Raw genomic sequence first — 23,473 nt, forward strand, 5'->3', positions numbered from 1 at the left:
GAGTTGGACCAGTTGCATACCGATTAATTTTACCCCCTGAGCTTGAAAAGATTCACAACGTTTTCCATGTCTCGATGCTTCGACGATATAGGTCCGACCCGTCGCACGTAATCACTCCATCTGAGATCGAGATTCAGCCTAACTTGAGTTATGAAGAAGAGCCAGTTCGCATTTTGATGCGTGAAGTAAAAGAGTTGCGAAATAAGAAAATCCCATTAGTGAAGGTGTTGTGGCATAAACACGGAATCGAAGAAGCCACTTGGGAACTTGAGGACTCTATGAAGGATCGATATCCTAAATTTTTCACTGGTAAGATTTTCGGGGACGAAAATTCCTTATGTGGGGGAGAGTTGTGACAGCCCTAATTCGACCCTAGTCGGAATGTGGTTTCGGGACCACAAAACCGAGTCATAAAATTTAGTTAAAATTTTATTTGCATATCTTATATGTGTGATAGTACTTGTATAAAAATTTGATGTTTTAATTTTATATTAGGAATGTGAATTTTGCTTGAAAGGATCTAGTTGAGAGACTTAGAAAATTATGATAGGTAAATAAGTAAGGACCAAATAGTATTAAAATAGGAAAGTTTGGGTTTGCATGTCAAAGTGCCCAATTCTTGATAAGTGGCCGGCCAAGCATGGTTCCATTCCTCCAAGTTTATGTTGTTTATTATTTAATATTGGTAAGTAAATTAGAATAAATAAAAGAAAGGAATTAAAAAGGAAAAAGATGAATAAAATAAGGGAGGAAGAAGGAGTGTTCATCCTTTTCCTTATTACAATTGCCGTACCTAAAGAAAGAAAAAGAAGAAATTGAAGTTAAGGCATTTGGTCACCTTTAAGTTGATTAAGAAGCTCTTGAATATTCAGTGCCTAGGGGAAAAGTTTCTAAGAAGTTTGGCCATGCATGTAACTAGATTGAGGTATGTTTGATATTATTCTTTGAGATTCATGTATATTTTAAGTTGTAAGTTTGAAATCTACCTAGCCATGGTTCAAATTTTGTTAATTGATGGAGATGATATTCGGCCATGAATGTTACATTCTTGGTTGGTATTTTGATGTCTTTGGTGATGAGGTATGAAGATGGTTGATTTTGAGTGTTTAATAAAAAGGATACATGAATTATTGTTAAATAATGGTCGAATGTAGCATGATTAAAGATGTGAATAAATTGAAGTTAAGGAGGTTGTCAATGAAAAATATGAGTTGGATGAGTTTTAAAGAATAAAAATTTAGGTGACTAGAGGTCAAGGACATTCGGTCAAAGGCTTGTGTGCTAGCAAAATCGGCCTAAATGTCGTTTTGATGTGTTGAATTGAGTAAGCTAGATGTTGGAACACATAAGGATTCGGCCTTCTGAAACAATAGAGATAAGTGTATGAAAGGCTAAGTTTAAGTAGTAAGGCCGAATAGGTTGTAGATAAGGCACTTGTGAGTTCTTGGCCAAGCAATTGACAAATTAAATTAGAGTTCTTGTGACGTATAATGTCAAGTCTAACTTGGTATATTTGGCCACCTAATTAAGTACATCGGTGGTGTTGAATGTAATCTTACACATTCGGCCATATGGGGTAAAAATGGGACGAGTGTTCATGAGATGAAATTAGGTGTTTAAATGATGTTATAGTTGACATTGTGCATATATACATGCATTTGGCCATCTAATTGAGTATGAAGGTGGTGTTAAATCTAATTGTGATGCCCATTCCGAAGTATATATATATACATATATATATACATAAGTATGCCCATTCGTGATGTTACCTTTAATTATGTGTATAATCGACTAAATGGGTAATTAGTGAGGATGGTTGCCGAATATATAGACATACATATGCATGTGTAATTGAATTATGAATGTTTAGCATGATGGTTAAACTAGTTGATTTATTGATTAAGCTCAAGGAGTTAAAGGAGGAGAATCAAGCAAAGGCAAAGAAAAGATCATCGAGTAGCCGAGTTGGAACCGTCTTACCCAACACAAAGTAAGTCATTAAGCATATAGTTTGTATTAATTTAAATGGTCATAACGTCTATGTAATGATGCTGAATGGAAGGATAAATATATATATACATGTATGCATGTGGTGATGAAAGTGTTGAATGAAAAGAAAAGAGGTGAGATGTATTGAGTTGTTGATCTCGGCACTAAGTGTGCGGGTATAAACATTTATGATCATGAGATTGGCACTAAGTGTGCGGGTTTAAATTGTACAGCACTAAGTGTGCGAGTTTGATTATATAGCACTAAGTGTGCGAGTTGATTATATAACACTGAGTGTGCGGACTTAATATATACTTTTGAATCACTATGGACACTAAGTGTGCGACATTATTGAGTTGATCACGGACAGCGGATCGGGTAAGTACCTTGAGTTCATGGCTAATAGGCGCTATGTTTATATTTGGAGTTGAGCTTGGTAAGTTTGAACCTATGTGACAATTATAATTGAAGTCACGTACATAAGATTTATCGTGGAATAGGTGAAAGGTCGTTTATTTGTATGATTGTAGCGAAAATACAATGATGTATGAAAATGCCTCAAATATCCTATTGATTAGTATATGGAATGTGAATGCATGACTTGGTATGAGATTGAACCGATAGGTCTAAGGAACTATGGTATGGTTCGGTATGGATGGAGTAACTAGCCTCGTTCCATTTTATTTCCTCTTGTGATAATGTTATTAATGGATGGTAGTGCATTGCTTATGACTTACTGAGTTATATACTCACTCGGTGTTTCCTTGTCACCTATTTTAGGTTTCTTGGACTCGTCTCTTTTTGCGTGATCGGGCCGTCATCGAAGTCATCACACCGGCTAGCAACTTTTGGTATCTTCTTTTTAGTCGGTCTAGGAGAACATTTCGGCATGTATAGGCTAATATGTTTTGTTGAAATTTGGTATGTAAACTTTTAGCCATGCGAAAATGGCATAAATGTTCGGTTGGATTTGGTTCTATAATGTTAGGTCGTAAGTCTTGGAAATTCGATTTTTATGCCATATGTCATGGTTGATTATTTTTTGTGTCAAAATTCATGATATGGAAATAGTTTAGTAGGGAGATGTTTGACAATGATTAGCCCTTGGCATGGCTAGTCATGATCATAATTTGTGATATGTATGATGAATTACTAGTTAGATCAAGGAGAAATCAAGAAATAGGCATAGTTGCTTTAGTAACAGATGCTGGCAGCAGCAGTGACGTGAGATTGAAAAATAACTAAAAATAGTAGGAGTGGAATTAATTAATGAATAAATTATGTAATCGAAGCTCGATGAGTCTATTTTCATATAGAAGAAACGAAACAACCATATGAGCTGTATGTTAGGAGATAATTAAACTCTTGTGAAACAGGGCCAGAGCGATTTCTGGATTCCCTGTTCCGACTTTGGAAATTCATTATAAATTAACCAGAGATAATTAGAAGTCATGCCATATGTTCATAGATTCCCCTTCGAGTCTAGTTTCTATAGAAACAAACGACATCAGTAATGAAGCCCTGTACAGGGAGATATCCAAGTCGTAATGCGCAAAGGTCAGTGTAGTCGATCCCTGTAACATGGGATACTTTGACTAATAAACTGTACTAATTGGCCCAACCAAAAATTCTAGAAAAAAATATGTAGATGGGCATATGAGTCTAGTTTCAGGGAAATTTTACGGAACTGGATTTCGAGTTTCAGAACTCAAGATATGATTTTTAAAGCGACTAGTACACAGATTGGCAGCTTGTCTGGAAAATTTTTTTAAAGTGGTTTGAAGCTTGTTAACACCTCGTGTTCGACTCCGGCGACGGCCTCGGGTTCGGGGTGTTACAGTGCTTTTGCCATGTCAACAAAGTGCGTCCACGTCATCGCGTTTTTTATTGACATGGCAAAAGCGCTCCCCTAAGGATGCGCTTTTCTAGAATTTTCCCTTAAAACGCTTCTACATGGACGCATTTTTTTATTTTTAACCCATTCTGGTAAATAATAAATAAAGTAGTTTATTTTCGTAAATAAAATAAGAAATGAGCCTTTCTCAGTAAAATGGTCTCATAAAAAAAATAGTTCTCCAAATAACATTCGCTGTAATAGAATAGAGTTGTAATCAGTAATTCAATTGTTTGATTGAATGAAACGATGTTATAATAGTATAAGAAAAAAAGCTGAAATGACCAGAATACCCTTAACAGATTTTTTTTAAGTACATAATTGTTGTTGTTAAATTTTACTAAGATTGTTATTAAAATAATAAATAATTTAATCATATTTTAATATAATTATTACTAAATATAATTAAATAAAAATAAAAATATATAATTTAATAACATTCTTAATATAATTTTTATTAAAATATAAATTAATAAAAATCATAACATAATCTCATGGGATCATAGTTTCCAAAATTACAAATATTAATCCAAAAGCAATAATTACTCTCATTTTTATATATATGAAAAATATAATATACACCAAACAAGAGACATGGGAGATATAAATTCCATTGGCAACCAACCAAGTTATCACCAAAGTTAGATCAACCAATGTATAAATGAACACTAACAAAGCAAAATAAACGGTAGTATAATTGAAGCAGGCATATAAGGAGTAGGAGCATATGGGAGAATCGCTTTTTAAATCTCAGCAGTGGATAAATATTTGAATTATTGAACAACAATGGATTAATTCACGGAAACATCCATGGAAAGTAATAACAAAAAGGGGTAAGTAGGAATATTTCCACATGATCCTTGGTTCTGTCGTGTTCGAATTTTCCTAGAGCCGAACATCATGTACAACACAAGACAATTTTCATAGCGAGTATGCAGGGAATAATATGTGTCTAGAGATCTAGTTTTCTGGCAATTTCCTCATCATCCGAGGCAGCATATTCATCTTCACTTAGTTTTTCGTCATTTCACTTCACTTCTTCTACTCCTACAACATATTCAGGCTTGACATATTTCTCACAGTATTATGGTACACGAAAAGAGTCATAACTTATAAGCATTCTAGGAATAAGAAAAAAAAAAGGCATCCTTAAAATGCCATTGCAAAAAGAAGACATGAAATGTATGTTGCAGATTGATTAGAACCAGATTTTGAAAGTGCATCTGCCATAACTTGATCTAATGTTTCCCTGACCACAGTTTCTGTAATGTACAGAAAATTGACATCTAAAATAATGGCATGAACTAACAGTACGTCTATTTTAAAGCCAGAAATAGAAGAAATAAACAACAAAAACTAAAAAGCTATCTCAAGAAGATTAAAAAATGAGTAGTAGGTAGCACAAATGGGTCGTACGCACGAGTGGAAAGGAGCAAGCTCCCTCAAAATATGACCTAATTAAAACTTTAAAAAAACACCTAATCTGGTTCTAATCAATCTGCAACTTCATCAAAACATCATAAACATCATAAACTGGCTACTTCATCAAACAAACACAGACAGTTCAATTCCACATCCACTTCCCATATATAAAATTTAAATTTTCTTTATTTTCAGAAGGAAAATAAAACTAATTAGTGTCCAAAAGTAAACCTAAAAGCTGAACCATACAAAACCATAATTTAATTTTAATCCATTTCATAATCATAGCTTAAATCATTGTTCATATCTAATTATTATTCTAATTCGCTTTGCAGGTACCATATTTTAAGAGTTATAGTTTGATTAACTTTTATAGATTATAACATTGATTTTCCATAAATTATGAAATTGGCTTTCATGGGAGTCATTAACGTTCTTTTCCATCGTTTCCTTTCTGCCACATTCTAACCATATTAAAAAATAAACAACAAAAACTAGATGGTAAAGTGTTGTTTTTATCTTATCCAGCAAATGAATGATAATTCGTGTAACCACAATCAAATATCGAAATGCATTTCATGCACTATCTAATCCTCTTTTTCACTAGTTCTTTAGAAGTTTTTAATGAAGAGACAACTTTAGTATTTTCACATAATCATGCTGCCAATAAAAGCAAAATAATATCTTTGTTTTTTTTTTCTTCACAAAATGTTAATCTTCGTTGCTTTAATTATTCGAATATGAAACTATTTTCTGTTAAATGCATGAAAGTTTATTGTCTTTGGCTTCCAACTAAGAAAAATAAAGATGAGAACCCTAAGCTTAAAAATAACAATAAATAAAAAAAATTCAGAGAGAGGGAGTGAAATTACTGTCGACGCTACCACTGCCACTTCGTGCTCAAAGTCCCAAATTTCCCCATTCCAATATCTCTTGATTCCTTTTTGATGACTCTAACTACCAAAAAGTTCAAATAGGGGAAATCAAAAGTGCAATGAAAAAGCCAAAAAAAAAGGAAAAAAGAAAAAAGAAAGGTTGCGACTATGCAACCAAAGGGTTTTATTAGTTTAAAAGGTGAAGAAAAAGAAGAAAGAACGAAGTATAGATTAACCTAGGTCTTTTCTGCAATCAAAGGGAAAAAGGAAAACATAGAAATGAGAAAAAAAAAGAAAGTTACTCGTGAATCAAGAAAGAAGATGATGGTTCCCGTGCTTTTTATTCTCGGAGTAGAGGTTTGGGTAAAAATTGGAAAGGGAGAAAATTTTTTTACTTCACACAAGGAAATGAATAGCTATTCAGTGTGAAGGGAATGAGTGTTCAGCCTTTTCCTGTAATAATATTAATTTAGAAATGACCCGCCAAATTGAGCTGAAATTTATTATAAGCCCGAACCAAACATGCTCCTAAAATAATTTTAGATTTGAATTTTGTGTATACCTGCCACTCGACCCCTGTCCAGCCGTCGTTCAGGATTGCCCCCACCCCACCCCACCCCACCCATCTCTGTCTTTCTTTGCTTTCAAAAATAGTTGGGTTCTTTAATTTCATAATACCACTTTTTTATGTTATAAATATAATTATGCGCCTTTCAAAAATTTTATACTTAGAAATAACTATTATAAAATATGTTTGAATTAAAAGAATGTACGCATAATCAAATTCAAATATAATATCTCAAAACTTTCAATAATTTTAACATCATAATACACGCAGATATTTTTTTATGGGAGTGATAGAGAGTGGATGATTATTTCTTTTCAAATATTGTTTTAGATGTAATTTTCTTAAATAATTACATCTTAAATAAAATCAGTTAAAAATATTAGTTACTTTTGAAATAAAATAAGTTTGCATCCATAATCAATGTCGGATTTTACAGAAACAAAGCATGCAAATAATTTAAACCGTTATTATTGTTAATTAAATAAAATAAAATGTATTTTACTCTCAAAATAAGAATGTAAATCCAAATTTTAGAGATAATATTATTAAAAGTGATATCCACAATATAAATAGCAAAATACATAAAAGATAAAAACAAAAAAAAAATAAAAATTATATATTTAATTTTAGTAACAAATATCAATTGAGTTTTAATTCAATTAGGGACCATTTTACAAATCCCCAAGTAATTTTGAACGCAAATATGGAGAGATTTTAAACATACATTTCAAGTAAAACTAGATATCTATAAAATCATATAAATATTTTATAAATAATTTTAGCTTCAATGACTAAAGGTAAGAAAAGAACACACAAAATTGAGCTTATTACAAACAGTAACATACAAAATGGTTAAAAGATTTGAACATACAAAAGAATTGGTTAAAAAGAACACATCCACGGCTGCAAGTGGTCCGCAGTGGGAGGCACAAAACCACCCGTGTTGCGAGAATCATTCGTCCCGTGTCGCAATCCCAATAAGGGATTAAACGACACCGACACCCACACAGCGAGCGTGCCAAGACTGCGACTACTCACGGTGTGTGTCCCACAGCACTGAGGCAGTCGGCAAAAAAAGTAAGAAAGGGAAAGACTATTTGAAAAAAGAGCAATGAATTTAAATTATAAGCTATAGCAAAATATGAAAACTTTACTTACAAAGGAAAAAAATAAAAAGAACTGACAAGAAATACCGGGGCTAGGTGTTTTTTTCACTGCTCCCCCAAGAAAAGAATACGTAATCCTCATCTTTCTCTTGTTTTTAACTTGCGGTTCCTCCGGTTTTCCCATTACCTTCTATTTCATTCTAACGGGAAACCAAGAAAATCCTTACATTTAAAACCAAAAATAAATTTTATTGTAGACCTTTACGGTTGTTATAACCATAATAAGATAAATACCATCTAACAAACTTCTTCAACCCGGTTTGCAAATCGGTTGTGGGCTTGTACCCGAATTCTCTTTGGGCCAAACTGATATTTGCATGAGTGAATGGAACGTCACCGTTTCCAGGCATATCTACGATATTCCTTTTGGCTTTCACCTTCAAATGTCTTTCCAGGATGTTCACCAGCTCCGGCACCTTAACCGGCGAAGTATTCCCCAAATTAAAAATCCTATATGGAGCGTTCCCCTTTTTCTTCCCACCAGAACCGGTGCTTTTCCCAGATGTATCCAACGATCCCAAACAGCCTTTCACGATATCGTCAATGTAGGTAAAATCTCGTGCCAAATCAACCCGATTCTTTCCCCGATAAATGGTGATGGGCTTCCCCTGCAGAATATTTCTCGTAAACGAAAAATACGCCATATCAGGCCTTCCCCATGGACCGTACACGGTGAAAAATCTTAATCCAGTAACTGAAAGCCCGTAGATATGATTATAAGTGTGGGTTATTTCTTCGCCTGCCTTCTTGGTGGCGGCATACAAACTAGCCGGCTGGTCGGTCCTGTCGGCCTCAGAGAAAGGAACCTTTTCGTTGAGACCGTAAACGGAACTGGAGGAGGCCCAGACAACGGCTGGCTGGGGATTAGCGGATTTGCAAATTTCGAGAAGCGTGACGAGACCGGCGATGTTGCTATGAACATAAGAGTTGGGGTTTTCCATGGCGTACCTGACTCCAGCTTGAGCCGCCAAATGCATCACGTGAGTAAAAGCCACCACGTCGAAAAGCTTAGCCAACAGCTTGGCGTCGTTCAAATCGCCTTCAACCACCAAAATGCCGTGGCTGTTAAGCAGCGATTTCCTCGCCTTTTTCAACGAAGGGTCGTAATAGTTGTTGAAATTGTCAAGCCCAACGACTCCATCTCCGCGTTTTTTGAGGGCAAGGGAAACGTGTGTACCGACGAAACCAGCCGCTCCAGTCACCAGGACGGACATGCCTCCGGAACGATGGATCTGAGCGGAGTTACGGACTTGTTTTTCCCATTGGATACCACCCCATGAAGCACTGAAATATCGGCTACCAGAATCAACGAAACTCTGGAAGCTCAAATACGACGCCGTCAATGCGATCAAGAAAAGAGCCCATAAAAACATGGTGCTGGTTGAAGCGAAGCAACGATGGAATTGACGGTTCATATTGTGTGCTCTGTCGACCTTGAACTTCCCTGGCGTCGACGGAAACAGCTCATCCTCCAAGGACGGCATTGTCCTACTATTTTTCTTGTTCAGAAAAAAAAATCTTGAAATGACTTGATTAGCAGATCGAAAGGATAAGGAAGAAAGAGATTTGATTTGATTTGATTTATAATTATTAATTTTGAGCTGTAAAGAAATAAAAGCAGATGCAGAAAAAAAGGGAGGGGAGTTTTTATTTTTTCCTGCACCTGCTAATCGAGGGAAGGTGAGAATGGGATTTATATATAGGGGTCAGCCACAAGGAAGCGACAAGTATACGCGTGAACGCGTTAAAGGACGGCCAGATTGGATGAGACTTGTGAGACACGGCGAGAGAGATATATCAATTTTTATACAACTCAACTTCATACTTCCCCTCTACTATTAACTCTATGCAGTAAAGGAGAAGACGAAAATATTTTTTAATAATAAGTGGGCTAATTTAACATGTATGATTGATTATTGACTGTCTGTTTTCTAAAGTAAAGTTTTTGGCTTTTTGCACGATTGATTATTGACTGTCTGTTTTCTAAAGTAAAGTTTTTGGCTTTTTGCACGATCATTGCATTAAATTATTAGTCGTAATGTATAATAATTTATTAAGCAAGGACTAAGGAGACAAAAGGTTTTAGTGGGGGTAGTTTGGGGATTTGGTAGTGAGAACATGGGGGCCATAATGCATATGCTCTTTAAATAAATAATCAATATTTTAGGTTTTTGTGGAAATAAATCGGTTACCGGAAGAAGCGGTCGTGACTGGAAGTGTAGAGTTAGGTTAGCAAAACAACGACACTAGACTGGCCAAAATAATAATAATAATTGAACAGCGGGGAATTAGCAATGCCCGGCGTATCCGGCTGTCTGGTCTTCAATAGTCATGTGGGAATTGGGCGGTGCCCCTTCTTTTTTCTTTCCAATCTATTTTGGATTTCTGTCAATTTGATCACTAGTTTCTATTTGAAATAAATTCATCAATTTGGGCTTCACAATTTCATCGTTGAGAAATGATTAAAAGCTTGTATAATTTCTGTCAATTTGACAGACAATTTCATCATTTTAAGATTATAATATTTAAAAAATTAAATTATGAGGGCTAAATTGACATGAGTGTCAAGGTTGAGCATTATTCCTAAATATATTTAAAAAAGGGTCTTCCTTTTTCAGATTCTTTGTTTCTATGTGTGGATTTAGGACAAGCTTGGTTGGCAAATTGCGGTGGTGGGGATCCACTTGAGAGGAAAAAGAAATGCCATTTCTCAAATTATGTGTAAAAGATTTCTTAAATTTTAAAATATTTTAATTAAATCAGTATTATTTCATTAATTTTTAGAAAAAAATCCAAAATTCAAACTAACATTAAAGCTAAAGGTTAAACTGATAAAAAGATTTTATTAAAACAATATTTTAATTTGAAGAGAATAGTTTTAAAATTTAAAGATGTGCAAGAAATTATCTAAAAAAAGGAGTGAAAAAGTTATAACATAAGAGTAAAAGATGGGATGTATTTAATTGATGAATGAATGGATGTTGGCAGAGGATGAGTGGTCTCATCTTTCGTTAAATGCGAATGCCCTTTCCCTGTGAGATGGATGATGGGTGGAACTTTCCTAGATACTTGCAATTTTCCTTGTTTGATAAATATTTTCCGATTATTTCTTAGTTGTGAATCTTGTGATTGCCAATTTTCCTTTTCATAAATTTCCCGACTGGATTACATACTTATAAAGTAATTTACGATCTTTTTATATTCATTAGCGTATTAGTTGTTGATAATTTAGGCCTACTTATTTAGACTGTGGATTTGAGGTTAAAATACAAAATAAAATATCTTCACTAAATTATATTAAAATTTCATTTTTAAATAAATAATTAAAATAGGTATAAAAATTATCTAATTACAATTCAATTATTCTTATTTATAGTATTTAAATTTATGTTTATAATCACATTTGCCTCGTGTTTAATTCTTTTAATAAATATGATTTTAAATATTTGTACTTTTTGATAAAAAGAGGATTTTTCTTTTCAATTTGAATTTTTTAATAATAAATAAAGGATAAGGATTGTCAAAATTGGTGTAAATTGAATATTTGAATACAAATATTTTATCACTTCCCCAACGGTTTAATTGACTAAATTCAAATTTTTATTGTAACATGATAGGTTGGGTTGCTAAAATTTGATAATAGTTAATTGCTAACTCTTACTTAGAGTAGTGGTTAAAACTATTTTTAGGAACTTAAATAAAACGAGTTCAAAGTCTTTGTCTTTATCCCTCCCAAAAAAAAAAGTTTGTACTATTATTTAAACTCCTTGTTGAGTTGCTATTATGAGTTAACCAAACACTAACTTAGTTGAGAAATGATTAAAAGCTTACCACTACTACTACTTTTAATGTAACGAATATTAATGTGAAGGGCCAATCATGCCATTGGCTTAGAGGCAAACTTGTGTGGGTTTCAAGTTGATTGACATGAGGTACATGGTTCGATCCATATGTTTGTAAACCCGTCTCCCATTGTAATGAAATTATTTACTTGTATCAAAATTAAGTAATAATAAGAGGGTATTTTTACCTTTTAATTTTTACATAATTTTTTTATAAAATATTACTATAGTATGATTTAAACCTAAGACTCTATGATCTCCAAATCTTCATGTAACGGTTGATACAAATGGGAGATGCCACTAGAGCATATACGAGTAAGAAATCCTATTTTCACAAAAAACTTAGGTCCAGGAACAAGGTTACTATCATGCTACTTCATTATAATTTCCCAAATCCTTTCTAAGAATAAGGTTGAATACCGGAAAGCATTAGGTCTAGTGAATGTCTTTAGAAGAATCCTTAGATCCTTGTTTAGTTTGGACTAGAATGACATCTCTTGATCCTTCCTTTTAAGTCCTGTTGACCCTATAGTGCCAGTGGAGCCTCGAGGTAACCGTTAGCGATCAGAGCTCATCTTCTTTTAGACATTCACGATCCAAACTTAAATCAACCATGTAGCACATACCTTACAAGTAACATCAATATCTTTCCCAATCATAAGCTTCAAAAGCTTCTAGGATCACCTCATCCACATTAAAGTAATTCTACAAATATTCTAGTTTTCATAAGACTATTCCATAGACTAGGATCATAGCATCAATCCATTATTTTTCACATCGCTTACACCTTTCTCATTCGTTCTTATCCTCGTATTTCAATGACAACATAGAAGCTTTCCTAGCAGGGCCTCATATTATTACCAATCTTTTCTACGTAATTGAACTTATTACCTATATAAATCCATACAATATCTATTCAATATACTCATGAATGCATTTTGTAGCTGCCAAAAACACATTTACCAATACTAGTCTCTAGCAATGGTTTCACATTGTCATCAAAATTTGGCCATGAAAGATTAAAATTTTAATCAGTATGGGTGAGCAAAATTCAATTTGACTCAAAAAATATATAAAAAAGTTCAAATTGTGAATTATTCAAATCGAATTAATCAAGTTAATTGAATCAACTCAGTTTTTTTTTTAATTTCGACTTCAAATCGATTTGAATTTTTGAATTCGAATAACTAGAATAATTCGAATAAATCAAATATCAAACCTTTTTACTTCCTTTCCCCCTAACCCCCCTCAAACCCCTTTACTTCCCCCCCAAAAAATTAACTTCCCCCCAAACCCCTAAGACTTTTTTCCTCTTATTTTCCCCTAAAAAATTTTACTTTCCCCAACCCCCCAAAATTTTTTTTACTTTTTTTCCAGAAACTTTTACTTTCCCCCAAACCCCAATTTTTTTTTTCTAAATTTATTTCTACTATTTATATTATTGAATTAAATTTCACATTTTTTATTATTTATATTATTGAATTGTTTAATCATGCAAAATCTTTATAAATTTTTATTAATGTTTAGTGGACATTTATGTACATGGTTTATGTGATTTATTAATGTTTTATGAAAGGTTATAATGGTAATTGGTTAATAAAGATTTAATAAGTTTAATAAACCAAATATTTTAGTCCATCTTCTTCCTTCTAACAGAAATTAAGAAAAAAAAATCATGGATGCTATTTAGGGTTCGGCAATTTCATGGTTAAATTGTTAAGTGATTTTGACTAGATTTTTAGTAATTTCCATGTTTTTAAAATCGTAGCAGCTTAACCTAGCTAGCCTAGGGATGATTTTGTAAAACTGTTAAAGGTTTAGGGTTTTTTCCATTGATGAATCTATGTGTGTTTTGATGTTTGATGATAGAAAATGCATGTTTGTTGTTAGATAAACAACATTTCTTAAGTGATTTTTAGTAAAATGTCCAAATAGGGATTAATTTGTAAAATGTTGAAATTTGGTGGTTAAATTGTGAAATAAATGAAAAACATGGACTACTAGTGACCTAATTGAAATTTGGCTAGCATCAGATTTGATTGAATTGCATGAATTTTTGATTTTATGAAATAATGACTAAATTGTAAAAATGTGAAACATTAGGGGCAAAAGTGTAAAGTGGCTTTAAAGTGTATTTTGGACTAAATTGAATAGAGTGATAATTAAATAAGTTAACTTCAATTACATTTAGATTAAGAAAGGCTAAATACAGATTTAGATTAGGGAAAGAACAAAGTTTCGGATTAATCGACTTAATTCACCGTTTTTACATCCAAGGTAAGTTCGTATGTATTAAACATTATTATAATTGTGTTTTAAATGCTTTGATATTTCCTAAATTGTAAATACGACACTGCAGACAGGTTCGACAATGATTCGGCAAGTGTGAAATCCGGATTGAACCTTAGGAATAGTTTAGGATACAAATGACATGTCATTAAGGGTTATGTGATTTGGGTACTGGTCCGTACGTCCTACCGGTGGCTGAGTTATCCAGCATGTGTTACGGATACTCGTTAGCTTGTGTGAGCAGCATCGTGTAGCTTCGTCAAGACCGTCAGCTTGTGTGAGCAAACCCGTTGATAGCTCTAGTGTAAGCATTATATGTGATATGATATCGAGATAGCTTCGGCTATATATGTGGCACTTAGGGTACGAATTTCCCGAGTATCCGATAGTATTCCAAATGGTTCAACGAGGATGTCAAAGATGTGGATAAGTATGAGATTGATACAGGATGGTACAAGTATGTACATGAACCGAGCAATACATTGAAATGAGGAAAAATTACGGAAGTTACATCTAACTTAGTAAATGCAAATGTGGTAGGCTACTATTTCATTATAAGATATGTTATATTATGCTTTATTTGCCTAATTTGAGCATATATGATGAGTTGATTTAAATGCTATACGAACTTACTAAGCTTTATAGCTTACTTTGTTTAATTTTTCGTGTTTTATAGTGAAATAAAAGCTAGCTTGGATTCGGGATTGTCAGAGACTTCATCACACTATCCAACTATCTCTTGGGTACTTTTGAACTTAAGTGTATTAAGTATATGGCATGTATAGGAGTTTGGTGATTTTGGTATATGTGTTGTTTAATGAATTTAGTCATTTGAAATGGCTTGTAAATATTGAGAGTTTGGTTTGGTTGTGTATATATACTTGTGCATATGACTCTTATTATGTGCTTGATTATGGTTATGTGATGTTAGTTGGTATTTGGTAATTAGGGGTTCTAAATGGTTGAGAAATGAATTTGGTATATTTATGATATTAGACTAAATGATGGAAAAATTGAAATGTTTATATTGATGATTTGAGATTAGGAATTTTGGTATGAAATTGGATGCCACATTATGAGATTGTGTATCTTATATTAGTTGGTGTTGGAAATGGTATGAGATATGCTTGGTTGAGGTTGATTGAATTCCTATTATATGCTATGTTTTTGGTGCCATTTGAGTTGGTGTAGGTACATGCAAATTGGATGGCAAAATGGCTTGGTAAATTGCCTATTTTTGTTTACACTGGTAGAGACACGAGCGTGTATCTCAATCGTGTGTGGCACACGGTTTTGTTACACAATCTTGTGTCCCCTGGTGTTGAATTAAAAATTAAGTCAGTATGCTCCACATGGCTTAGCACACGGGCGTGTGACTTGGCCGTGCGGCATAAGTCAGTATACCCTACAGGTTTGCCACGGCCTAGCACACAGCCTAACACACGGGCGTGTGTGGCCATTTTTAGGGTACAGGGCCTAGTCAAATGGCCGTGTGCGTTTGCCATGTAACCCAAGTCAAAGAGTTACATGGGGCCGAACACAGGCTAGAGCACGACCATGTGATCCCACTTCGAATGTCCATATGGCCTGTGACATAGGCGTGTCTTTGGCCGTGTGAGACACACGGCTGAGCCACACAGGTGTGTGTCTCTTATAGTTTGAAATTTTTTCTAAGTTTTGTAAAAAATTTTTAAGTTATCAGTTTAGTCCCGAACCACCCCGAATGCATGTTTAGGGCCTCGTAGGCTCGTATTAGGGACAATGTGATTGAGTGTGAATGATGATTACATGATATTGAAAATGTATGTGAGATGGATGTTTATTTATGTTATAAGTCCGGTTATGCTCCGTAACTGTATTCCGGAGTTGAATATGAGTGAGGGGTGTTGCAGATCCCCAATGAAAATTATACTAAATATGCAAACTATATGAATGAAATAGACTTTAGCAAAATTAAACAAAATTTGCAACAATTATAACAGAAATAAACTAGGATAATTACTTTAATTAAACTCAATTTATTATCAACATGCTTAATAACATTCGAAAAAACATTCCATGGCAACTCGATCTTTCATGAGTTTGGAAACCATATTAGGTCCTTTCGGAATCCTTTACTTAGTAAATATGCATTTTACTGATCCTTATTTACTAAGGGTTTCTTAGCATTCGCGCGAGGTAACAGGGACGTGTTAGGTTTGAAACAGTTTAATCACACAAATCTAACAACTATGCAAATAACAGAGCTTGGTTAGAGTTGTTATGCAACCTGCAATTTAATAAATTAGGATTTAAATTGAGCATGCACATTTCAATTATGTGTTCACTAGCCATCGTCTGGTTAGGATCGCTCAGCTAATTTAGGTGCATTTCAATCACGTGTGAACGAAATACATACTTGATTTTATTTGAAAACATGATCGATTGAGGCACAAACATTATAAGCATGAATCAAATAAATATTATTTAATCAAAGCAATCATCCTAGCTTAAATAAAATTAAGCTAACATTGTTGTAACAAGAACAAAGAACACATAGCAAACATTTTCAGATTAAATCAAAGAAAAGAAAGATTAAACCCAAATCAAAGTGGCTGTTACCCAAGACTTTGACTGACGAGGCTCCTTTGCTCCTTCGCTTTGCTCCTTTACTGATGGCTCCCCAAGGTTGCCGACCAAGGGCTCTTTAAGAGGCTTAATTGCTAAAATCTTTACGAAGAGATGATGCTAGGCGCGGGGAATGGAAAATGCTAAAGAGAGTTGAGAGAAAAGAGAGAAAAATGAGGGATTATTAGGAATGGTGAAATGAAGTCTTATTTATAGGTGAAGAGAGGAGAGTAGTTTGCTAAAAATAGAGAGGTTTAGTCTTTTCATGCTTCTTCAATGAGTGGTCGGCCATGATTAGTGGATTTTGAGTTGAATTTTGCTTGATTTTTAAGTAATTTAAATGCCATAACAACTCAGGATTGAGACTTGGTCAAATGTAAATCTTCGGGCAAATCTCTAATTTCTTCAACATTGCAAGGATCTTGTGAAATTAAACCAAAAAGTAGTTTAGGTGGACAGCCATGTGTAGTCGAAATTGGGTTGACTTGGTCTTCAATTTGGACGGTTTTTGTAATCCAACAGAACTATTAGACCTACAATAAATTAAAGGACCAAAGAATAAAATAAATAAACAATTAAAACCCAAATTATTAATGAAATATTTTAAAATTAAATTTTAAATATAATTTTATATTTTATTATTTAATTTAATCATGCATGTCCCATTTTATGTCTTAAAAATATAATATGTTCAAATAAATATAGAATAAGCCATTTTATGCATGAAAACTATATAATAAAGTATAAAATCACATTTTAATAATTTCTATGTCCTAATTTCATATTTTCACATATTTCATTAATTAATTAAACAATTGATTAGTTTTAACAATGAATTTAAGTAAAAATGTGATAAATTGCATAGGAAAAATCCTATATATTTTTCAGTTTGTAGTGATTTAAAGGATTAATTAAATGGGAATAATTTGAAAAATAAGGGAAATGTGTAAGACGTTTTTTATCAAATAAACCATTTTTTTCAGAATTTTGGAGGGAAATGAGCAAGTTGTAAAACAAGGGAAAAAAGGGAGTGGCCTGATGGCAAATTCCTCAAATTTTGAAAATCGGGTGGGGGTTTTGAGTTTTAAAAAACTCTACAACTACCTCAATTTTCACTCATTTTTCACCAAAATTGAGATATTTCTCTCTCATTTTTTTGCTTATTTTCATAAACCAAATATTAGAGAATTGATCTAAATCTTTTCTCTCCCAAAGTTCTCTCTAAAATCTCTCGAAATAATTTTCAAAGTGGGGCAAAACGTCATCCAAATTTGTTCAAGCATTTTGATTCAAACTTCCAAATCAATTATTTGAGTTCAATTGAAGGTAATCCTCATCTCTAAACTTTTTTTAAAGTTGATTTCAATCATTATTTGTTAATTAAAGTGATTTTAATGGATTTTCATCTTTAATTTCTTCTGTCTTGAACTTGAGGATCAACAATGGTGGATCTTTAATTTTGAGTTGGAATCCAAATATTAATGGATGTCTTAACTCAAAATAGGTCTAATAAGAGGTTTTTAATATTAAACCAAAAGATCAAACACGTTTTATGGATCAATTTTGAGAAATTCGAATTCGATGAAAAACACGGATGATTGTTTCGAAAAATTATGAAATGGATTAATGATGAAATGAACACGTAGAATACATGTTATTGGACTAGCAATGAAGATTTGAGGTGCTGAAAAGGGTGTTTAGTTGAGGAATTTCATATTTTGGCTTAGTTGAGCAACATCGGTAAGGTAGTTTAAAGCAATGATTTAGATTCGTATACTTTATCAAATTTCATGTTTCTTGTTGCTATTGTTAGTTTGTAATGCATACTTTGTCTCTGTTAAAGCACCATAACAAGAGGAGGAACGTGCAAATTAGAATTGAAGCTCAAACTTACTTGTTTGAACATATTTTTGCTTAAAGAGCTACGTGAGGAGGTGAGTGATATTAAGGGTAATTTAGTAAATTGGCATGATTATGTGTTCAATTCAAGGGTTAATTCGTATTATTAATGACTTAATATCATATTGGATGGTTGGATTTGCAAAAATAGGTTTTATTTTATAAAAGAGCAAAATGATAATTGGTTTAGTATGTTATGTATTATGCTTTTAGCATGATTCAATTGTATGGAATAAATGATATTTGGAGCATGAATTGCTGATTTATTAAACATTTGATAAAGGTGTTCTAATTGGTATATGAATACTGGGAAAATGATATTTGCTATGCTTAATTTTATTGATGTTAAAATTGCTTAGCAACATGCTTTTACTTGCATTTTAACATCCTAAATTAAGTGATTAAACAACATATTTTATGCCTTGTATGTATGATTATATTGGTAACATTGCATGGTGGATCCATTGGATATAGTTGGCATGCCATAGGATTTGTGATATTGTGAGCATATAGCTCTCGGTAGACTGATTTGTTTGGAGTATATAAGGGATTGTTGAGCTTGAGTCTCCACTCATCAGGTTATTTGAGACGCTATAAGGGAACATGTTGCTTCGGCCCGCTCAATTCGGAGGACTGTATTTGATTTGTCGAAGTTTAGAGATTCCGTTTATCCAATGTATGATCACACGTTTACTTATTGCCATGGATGTATTATGCCAATAAAATTGGTTGATTGTGCCAATGTAATGGAATGTTTATGTGTTAAAAGTTGATTTTGCATGCCATGGAAAAATTGATTCTTAATTCTTGAAATAACATGTGATGTTATGGTGAAATGTTAACATGTTGTGATAGAAAGTTTAATCATGCATTAATAACTTCATGTTCATAGATCTTTTTTATTAACAAGTAATTCATATGCAAACATCTATAGAATTTCATACAAAGTTTCAAAATATGCCAACATGAATCATAGTTTGCATGTATGTCACAGCCACAAATAAAATTCTTCATTCAACATAATTTCTTATCAATCAAGCAAATAATCATAAGGCTTATTTATGATCTTCATATATTGAACTTAGTACTTCCTCTCCACTAATATAGTTGACATAATCATCTAATCAATAAGTCTTTTATAAGGTTGTAATGGGGCTCGGTTAAAGGTAGGGATTTTAAGAGATGAGACATTTCGATTTCAAAATCTTAACCTTTAACTTAGTCTTGGATTTCTCGAAATACAACCTTTTTCTTTAAGTGAACCTTTGGAACTCCCCCAAACTTATTTTGAACTCAAGCTCATATATTTTTCCTTTTTGGATACTGAGCAAACTTTTCTTCTCTCTTCCTTCGTTTCTCATTTTTTTTAGCATGAGCACATACATCTTTTTGAAAATTTCCTCAAATGTTGATTACCAAGACAACTTTAGTTAAAATGGGTGCACAAAATTAGGTTAACTTTAAAATATGGTAATGTGGCTTATAATGTAGGTTCATTGCAATAAATAGACCTTTAAGCTCAAAATTACAGTTTCAAGGGTCTAATATCATAGGGTTGGCTTGAAAAGGCTCAAACGTTCCAAAAAAAATAGTGCCTATATCATTTTGGATTTTTATGTCCCCTAGGATTTCGCCTAAAAAAAGTTACTAAGTCAATTCTAAAGATATAAACCGTTATGCATGCCTAATCTTAAGAGAAACTAAGTTTTCATGGCAAATATTACTAAAGCTAAGATCATTCAAGCATCCATTCTTCATGATAGGATACTTTGAAACACCCCTCACCCGTATTCATCGCCAGAATAGGGCTACGGAGCATTTCCTAACTTACAATACAATTAAACATACTTTTCACATACATTTCATCAAATCATACAATCATCATTCCATCTTAATCAATTTGTCCCTAATACGAGCCTACGTGGCCCTAAACATGCTTTAGGAGTAGTTAGGGACTAAATCAATAACTTATAAAACTTTTATGAAACTTAGAAAATTTTCCTCAAAACAGGGGACACACGCCCGTGTGGGCAGGCCGTGTCTCTCACACGGCCATCAGACACGCCCATGTCACAGGCAAAGTATACATTCAAAATGGGAGCACATGGCAATATCCCGGCTAGTGTCCGACCCCATGTAGCTCTCTTAATTGGGTCACACAGCCAACACACACGCCCATGTAGCTAGCTCGTGTGCCCTAAAAATGGCCGCACACACCTGTGTACCAAGCCGTGTGCTAGGCCGAGTCAAACCTGTAGGGTATACTGACTTATGCCACATGACCAAGTTACATGCCCTTGTGTGAGGCCGTGTGGAGCATACTGACTTGATTTCTAGAACCACACCAGGGGACACACAGCTGTGTAACATAACCGTGTGTCACACACGGCTGAGACACACGCCCGTGTCTCTGCCTATGTGGACAAAAATAGGCTATTTACCAAGCCTATTTGCCACCCAAATTTAAATGTACCTACAATACATCAATTTGCACCATCTTAAAACATAAATAGGCATTTAAACCAGCCAATTCAAACATGAATAATGCATATTCTATACTACATTTTTCAATACACACAAGTAGTCAAATAGACCAATTCATTTATACTAAAACCCATAACCTTAAATCATCAATATAGCTACTCAAAAACATGCATTCTTTACTTTGGTCCACTAGCAACTAACATTAACAATCTCAACATTCAACCATTTAACAATTTCCATATCAGCCATATATGCACATAACCAAATCCACTAAATTAAGCCATCACTCACGGCCATATTTACAAACCAAAACATATTTCATTACAAGTTACTACAAATAACCAAAATCACTATCAACCCGTAATCAAAATGACTCAAAATACCTATACATGCCATATACTTAAAATACCAAAGTTCTTAGGTACCAAATGATAGGTAGATAGTGTAAAGTGATCTCCGATGACCCCTGAATCCAAGCTAGCTTTGAATTAACTATAAAACACGAAAAAAAAAACAAAGTAAGCTATAAAGCTTAGTAAGCTCATATGAGATACACTTAATGCAATCACATAAACATAACTCAATAATTTTAATACATCAATATGTAGCTTTACTTAACTATCAAACCTTTCAAATACTCATTCACAAATCTATATACTTTCATAATCATTTGTTTGATTCAATGCTAAAATACTTTATACACATACCTGTACCATCTCGTACCAATCTCATATTCATTTTCGTCTTTCATTTACCTGTTTAACCATTTGGAATAGAAGTCGGATACTCAAGGGTCTCACTTGCTAAGTACCTATACCATAGCCCAAAGCCAAATCAAGGTAACTTATCCAAATTACTAATATCATGGCCCAAAGCCAAATCAGCTGATATGCATGGCCCGAAGTGCTATATCATGGCCCGAAGCCAACTCAAAATATCCCTAATGACATGTCACTAGCATCCTAAACTATTCTTAAGGTTCAACAAAGCTTCCAACTGCCGAATTATCATCGAATCATTCCCAAACTTGACCAAAGTCACATAATCACAATTTATGCTATATCAAATCATATAAAATACATTTGAAATTAAATTATAACATACGAACTTACTTCGGATGCTAAAATGGCGAATCGAGTCAACTTTTCCGTAACTTTATTCTTTCCCCGATCTAAGTCTGTATTTCTCCTTTCTTGATCTAAATAAATTCAAAATTAACTTATTCAATCATCTATTCATTCAATTTAGTCCAAAATACACTTTAAAACACATTTACACTTTTGCCCCACATATTTCACATTTTTACAATTTAGTCCTTATTTCATAAAATCACAAATTAATGCAATTTCAATTAAACCCATGCTAGCTGAATTACTATTATGCCCCTAAAAGTCCAAAGTTTTCATTTATTTCACATTTTAACCACTAACTTTACACATTTCACAATTTAATCCCTATTTTGCATTTTTATCAAAAATCACTTAACAAAACTTGTCTAACTATCAACAACCATTTAAAATCTATCATAAATCATCAAAACTCATACATATTCATCAATGGTAACTTCCAAAATATTTAACAGGTTTGCAAAATAGTCCTTGGGCTAGTTAGTACTAGATGCAACGATCACAAAAACATAGAAATCATTAAAAACAGAACAAAATTTACTTACCAAGTGACTTACTAGCCGAATCAACATGCATCCATGGAGTTCTTTTCTTATTATCTTCGATTGAGAAACTGAAGAAGAAAGATGATACAAATGTTTATTTTATTTAATTTAACTTTAAATTATCAATTACCTATTTAACCTTATTATACATTCATTAAAATTCATTATACATGTCCATATTTGTCCATTCACACTAATTTTGGTCTAATTACAACATAAGGGCCTTAAATTTAAGGTTCTATAGCTATTAGATTCTTTTAGCTAATAGAACTCAACTTTTACACTTTACGCGATTTAGTCCTTTTTACCGAATTAAGCATTCAAATGATAAAATTAGTTCACTAAACTTTCTCATATACATGCTATCATGTTGTAAACACTTAAAATGACACAAAATAAATATTTTGACCTCGGATTTGTGTCTCGAAACCACTGTTCCAATTTGATTAAAAATGGGCTATTACATCTCTCCCCCTTAGGGATTTTCGTCCCTGAAATTCTTACTAGTGAATAGGTTAGGGTACTATTTTCTCATAGCTTCCTCGGAGTTCCAGGTAGCCTCTTTGACAATGTGTCGTTGCCAAAGTACTTTCACGAGAGCTACACTCTTATTTCTCAACTGTTTAACCTCATGTACTAGAATTTTGATCAGTTCTTCATTGTACATCATATCATATTGAATTTCGATCTCTGATGGAGATATCACATGTGATGGATCAAATCTGTAATGACGTAACATCAACACAAGAAATACATTATGGATCTT

General features: G+C 33.3%; 1 protein-coding gene and 1 long non-coding RNA gene across 2 annotated transcripts; both read right to left on the reverse strand.

The window, feature by feature from the left end:
• Window positions 1–4,611: 4,611 nt before the first annotated feature.
• On the reverse strand, window positions 4,612–6,777 carry LOC107957135 (uncharacterized). Its single transcript, XR_001700374.2, has 2 exons — window positions 6,178–6,777; window positions 4,612–4,930 (listed from the first exon to the last, which is right to left on the reverse strand). It is a non-coding gene; the product is annotated as an uncharacterized lncRNA (long non-coding RNA).
• A 1,067-nt stretch (window positions 6,778–7,844) lies between these two features.
• LOC107957136 (UDP-glucuronate 4-epimerase 1) lies at window positions 7,845–9,814 on the reverse strand. Its single transcript, XM_016892574.2, has one exon. It carries the CDS (start codon window positions 9,396–9,398, stop codon window positions 8,103–8,105), a length of 1,296 nt encoding a protein of 431 aa, XP_016748063.1. The 5' UTR covers window positions 9,399–9,814; the 3' UTR covers window positions 7,845–8,102.
• Between the last annotated feature and the right edge of the window lie 13,659 nt (window positions 9,815–23,473).

Source organism: Gossypium hirsutum, chromosome A05 (assembly GCF_007990345.1).
Source record: "Gossypium hirsutum isolate 1008001.06 chromosome A05, Gossypium_hirsutum_v2.1, whole genome shotgun sequence".
NCBI lineage: Eukaryota > Viridiplantae > Streptophyta > Magnoliopsida > Malvales > Malvaceae > Gossypium > Gossypium hirsutum.

Excerpts from the sequence above, each read along its gene's own strand:
- LOC107957136 (XM_016892574.2), bottom strand. The coding sequence starts at position 9,398 with ATGCCGTCCTTGGAGGATGAGCTGTTTCCGTCGACGCCAGGGAAGTTC.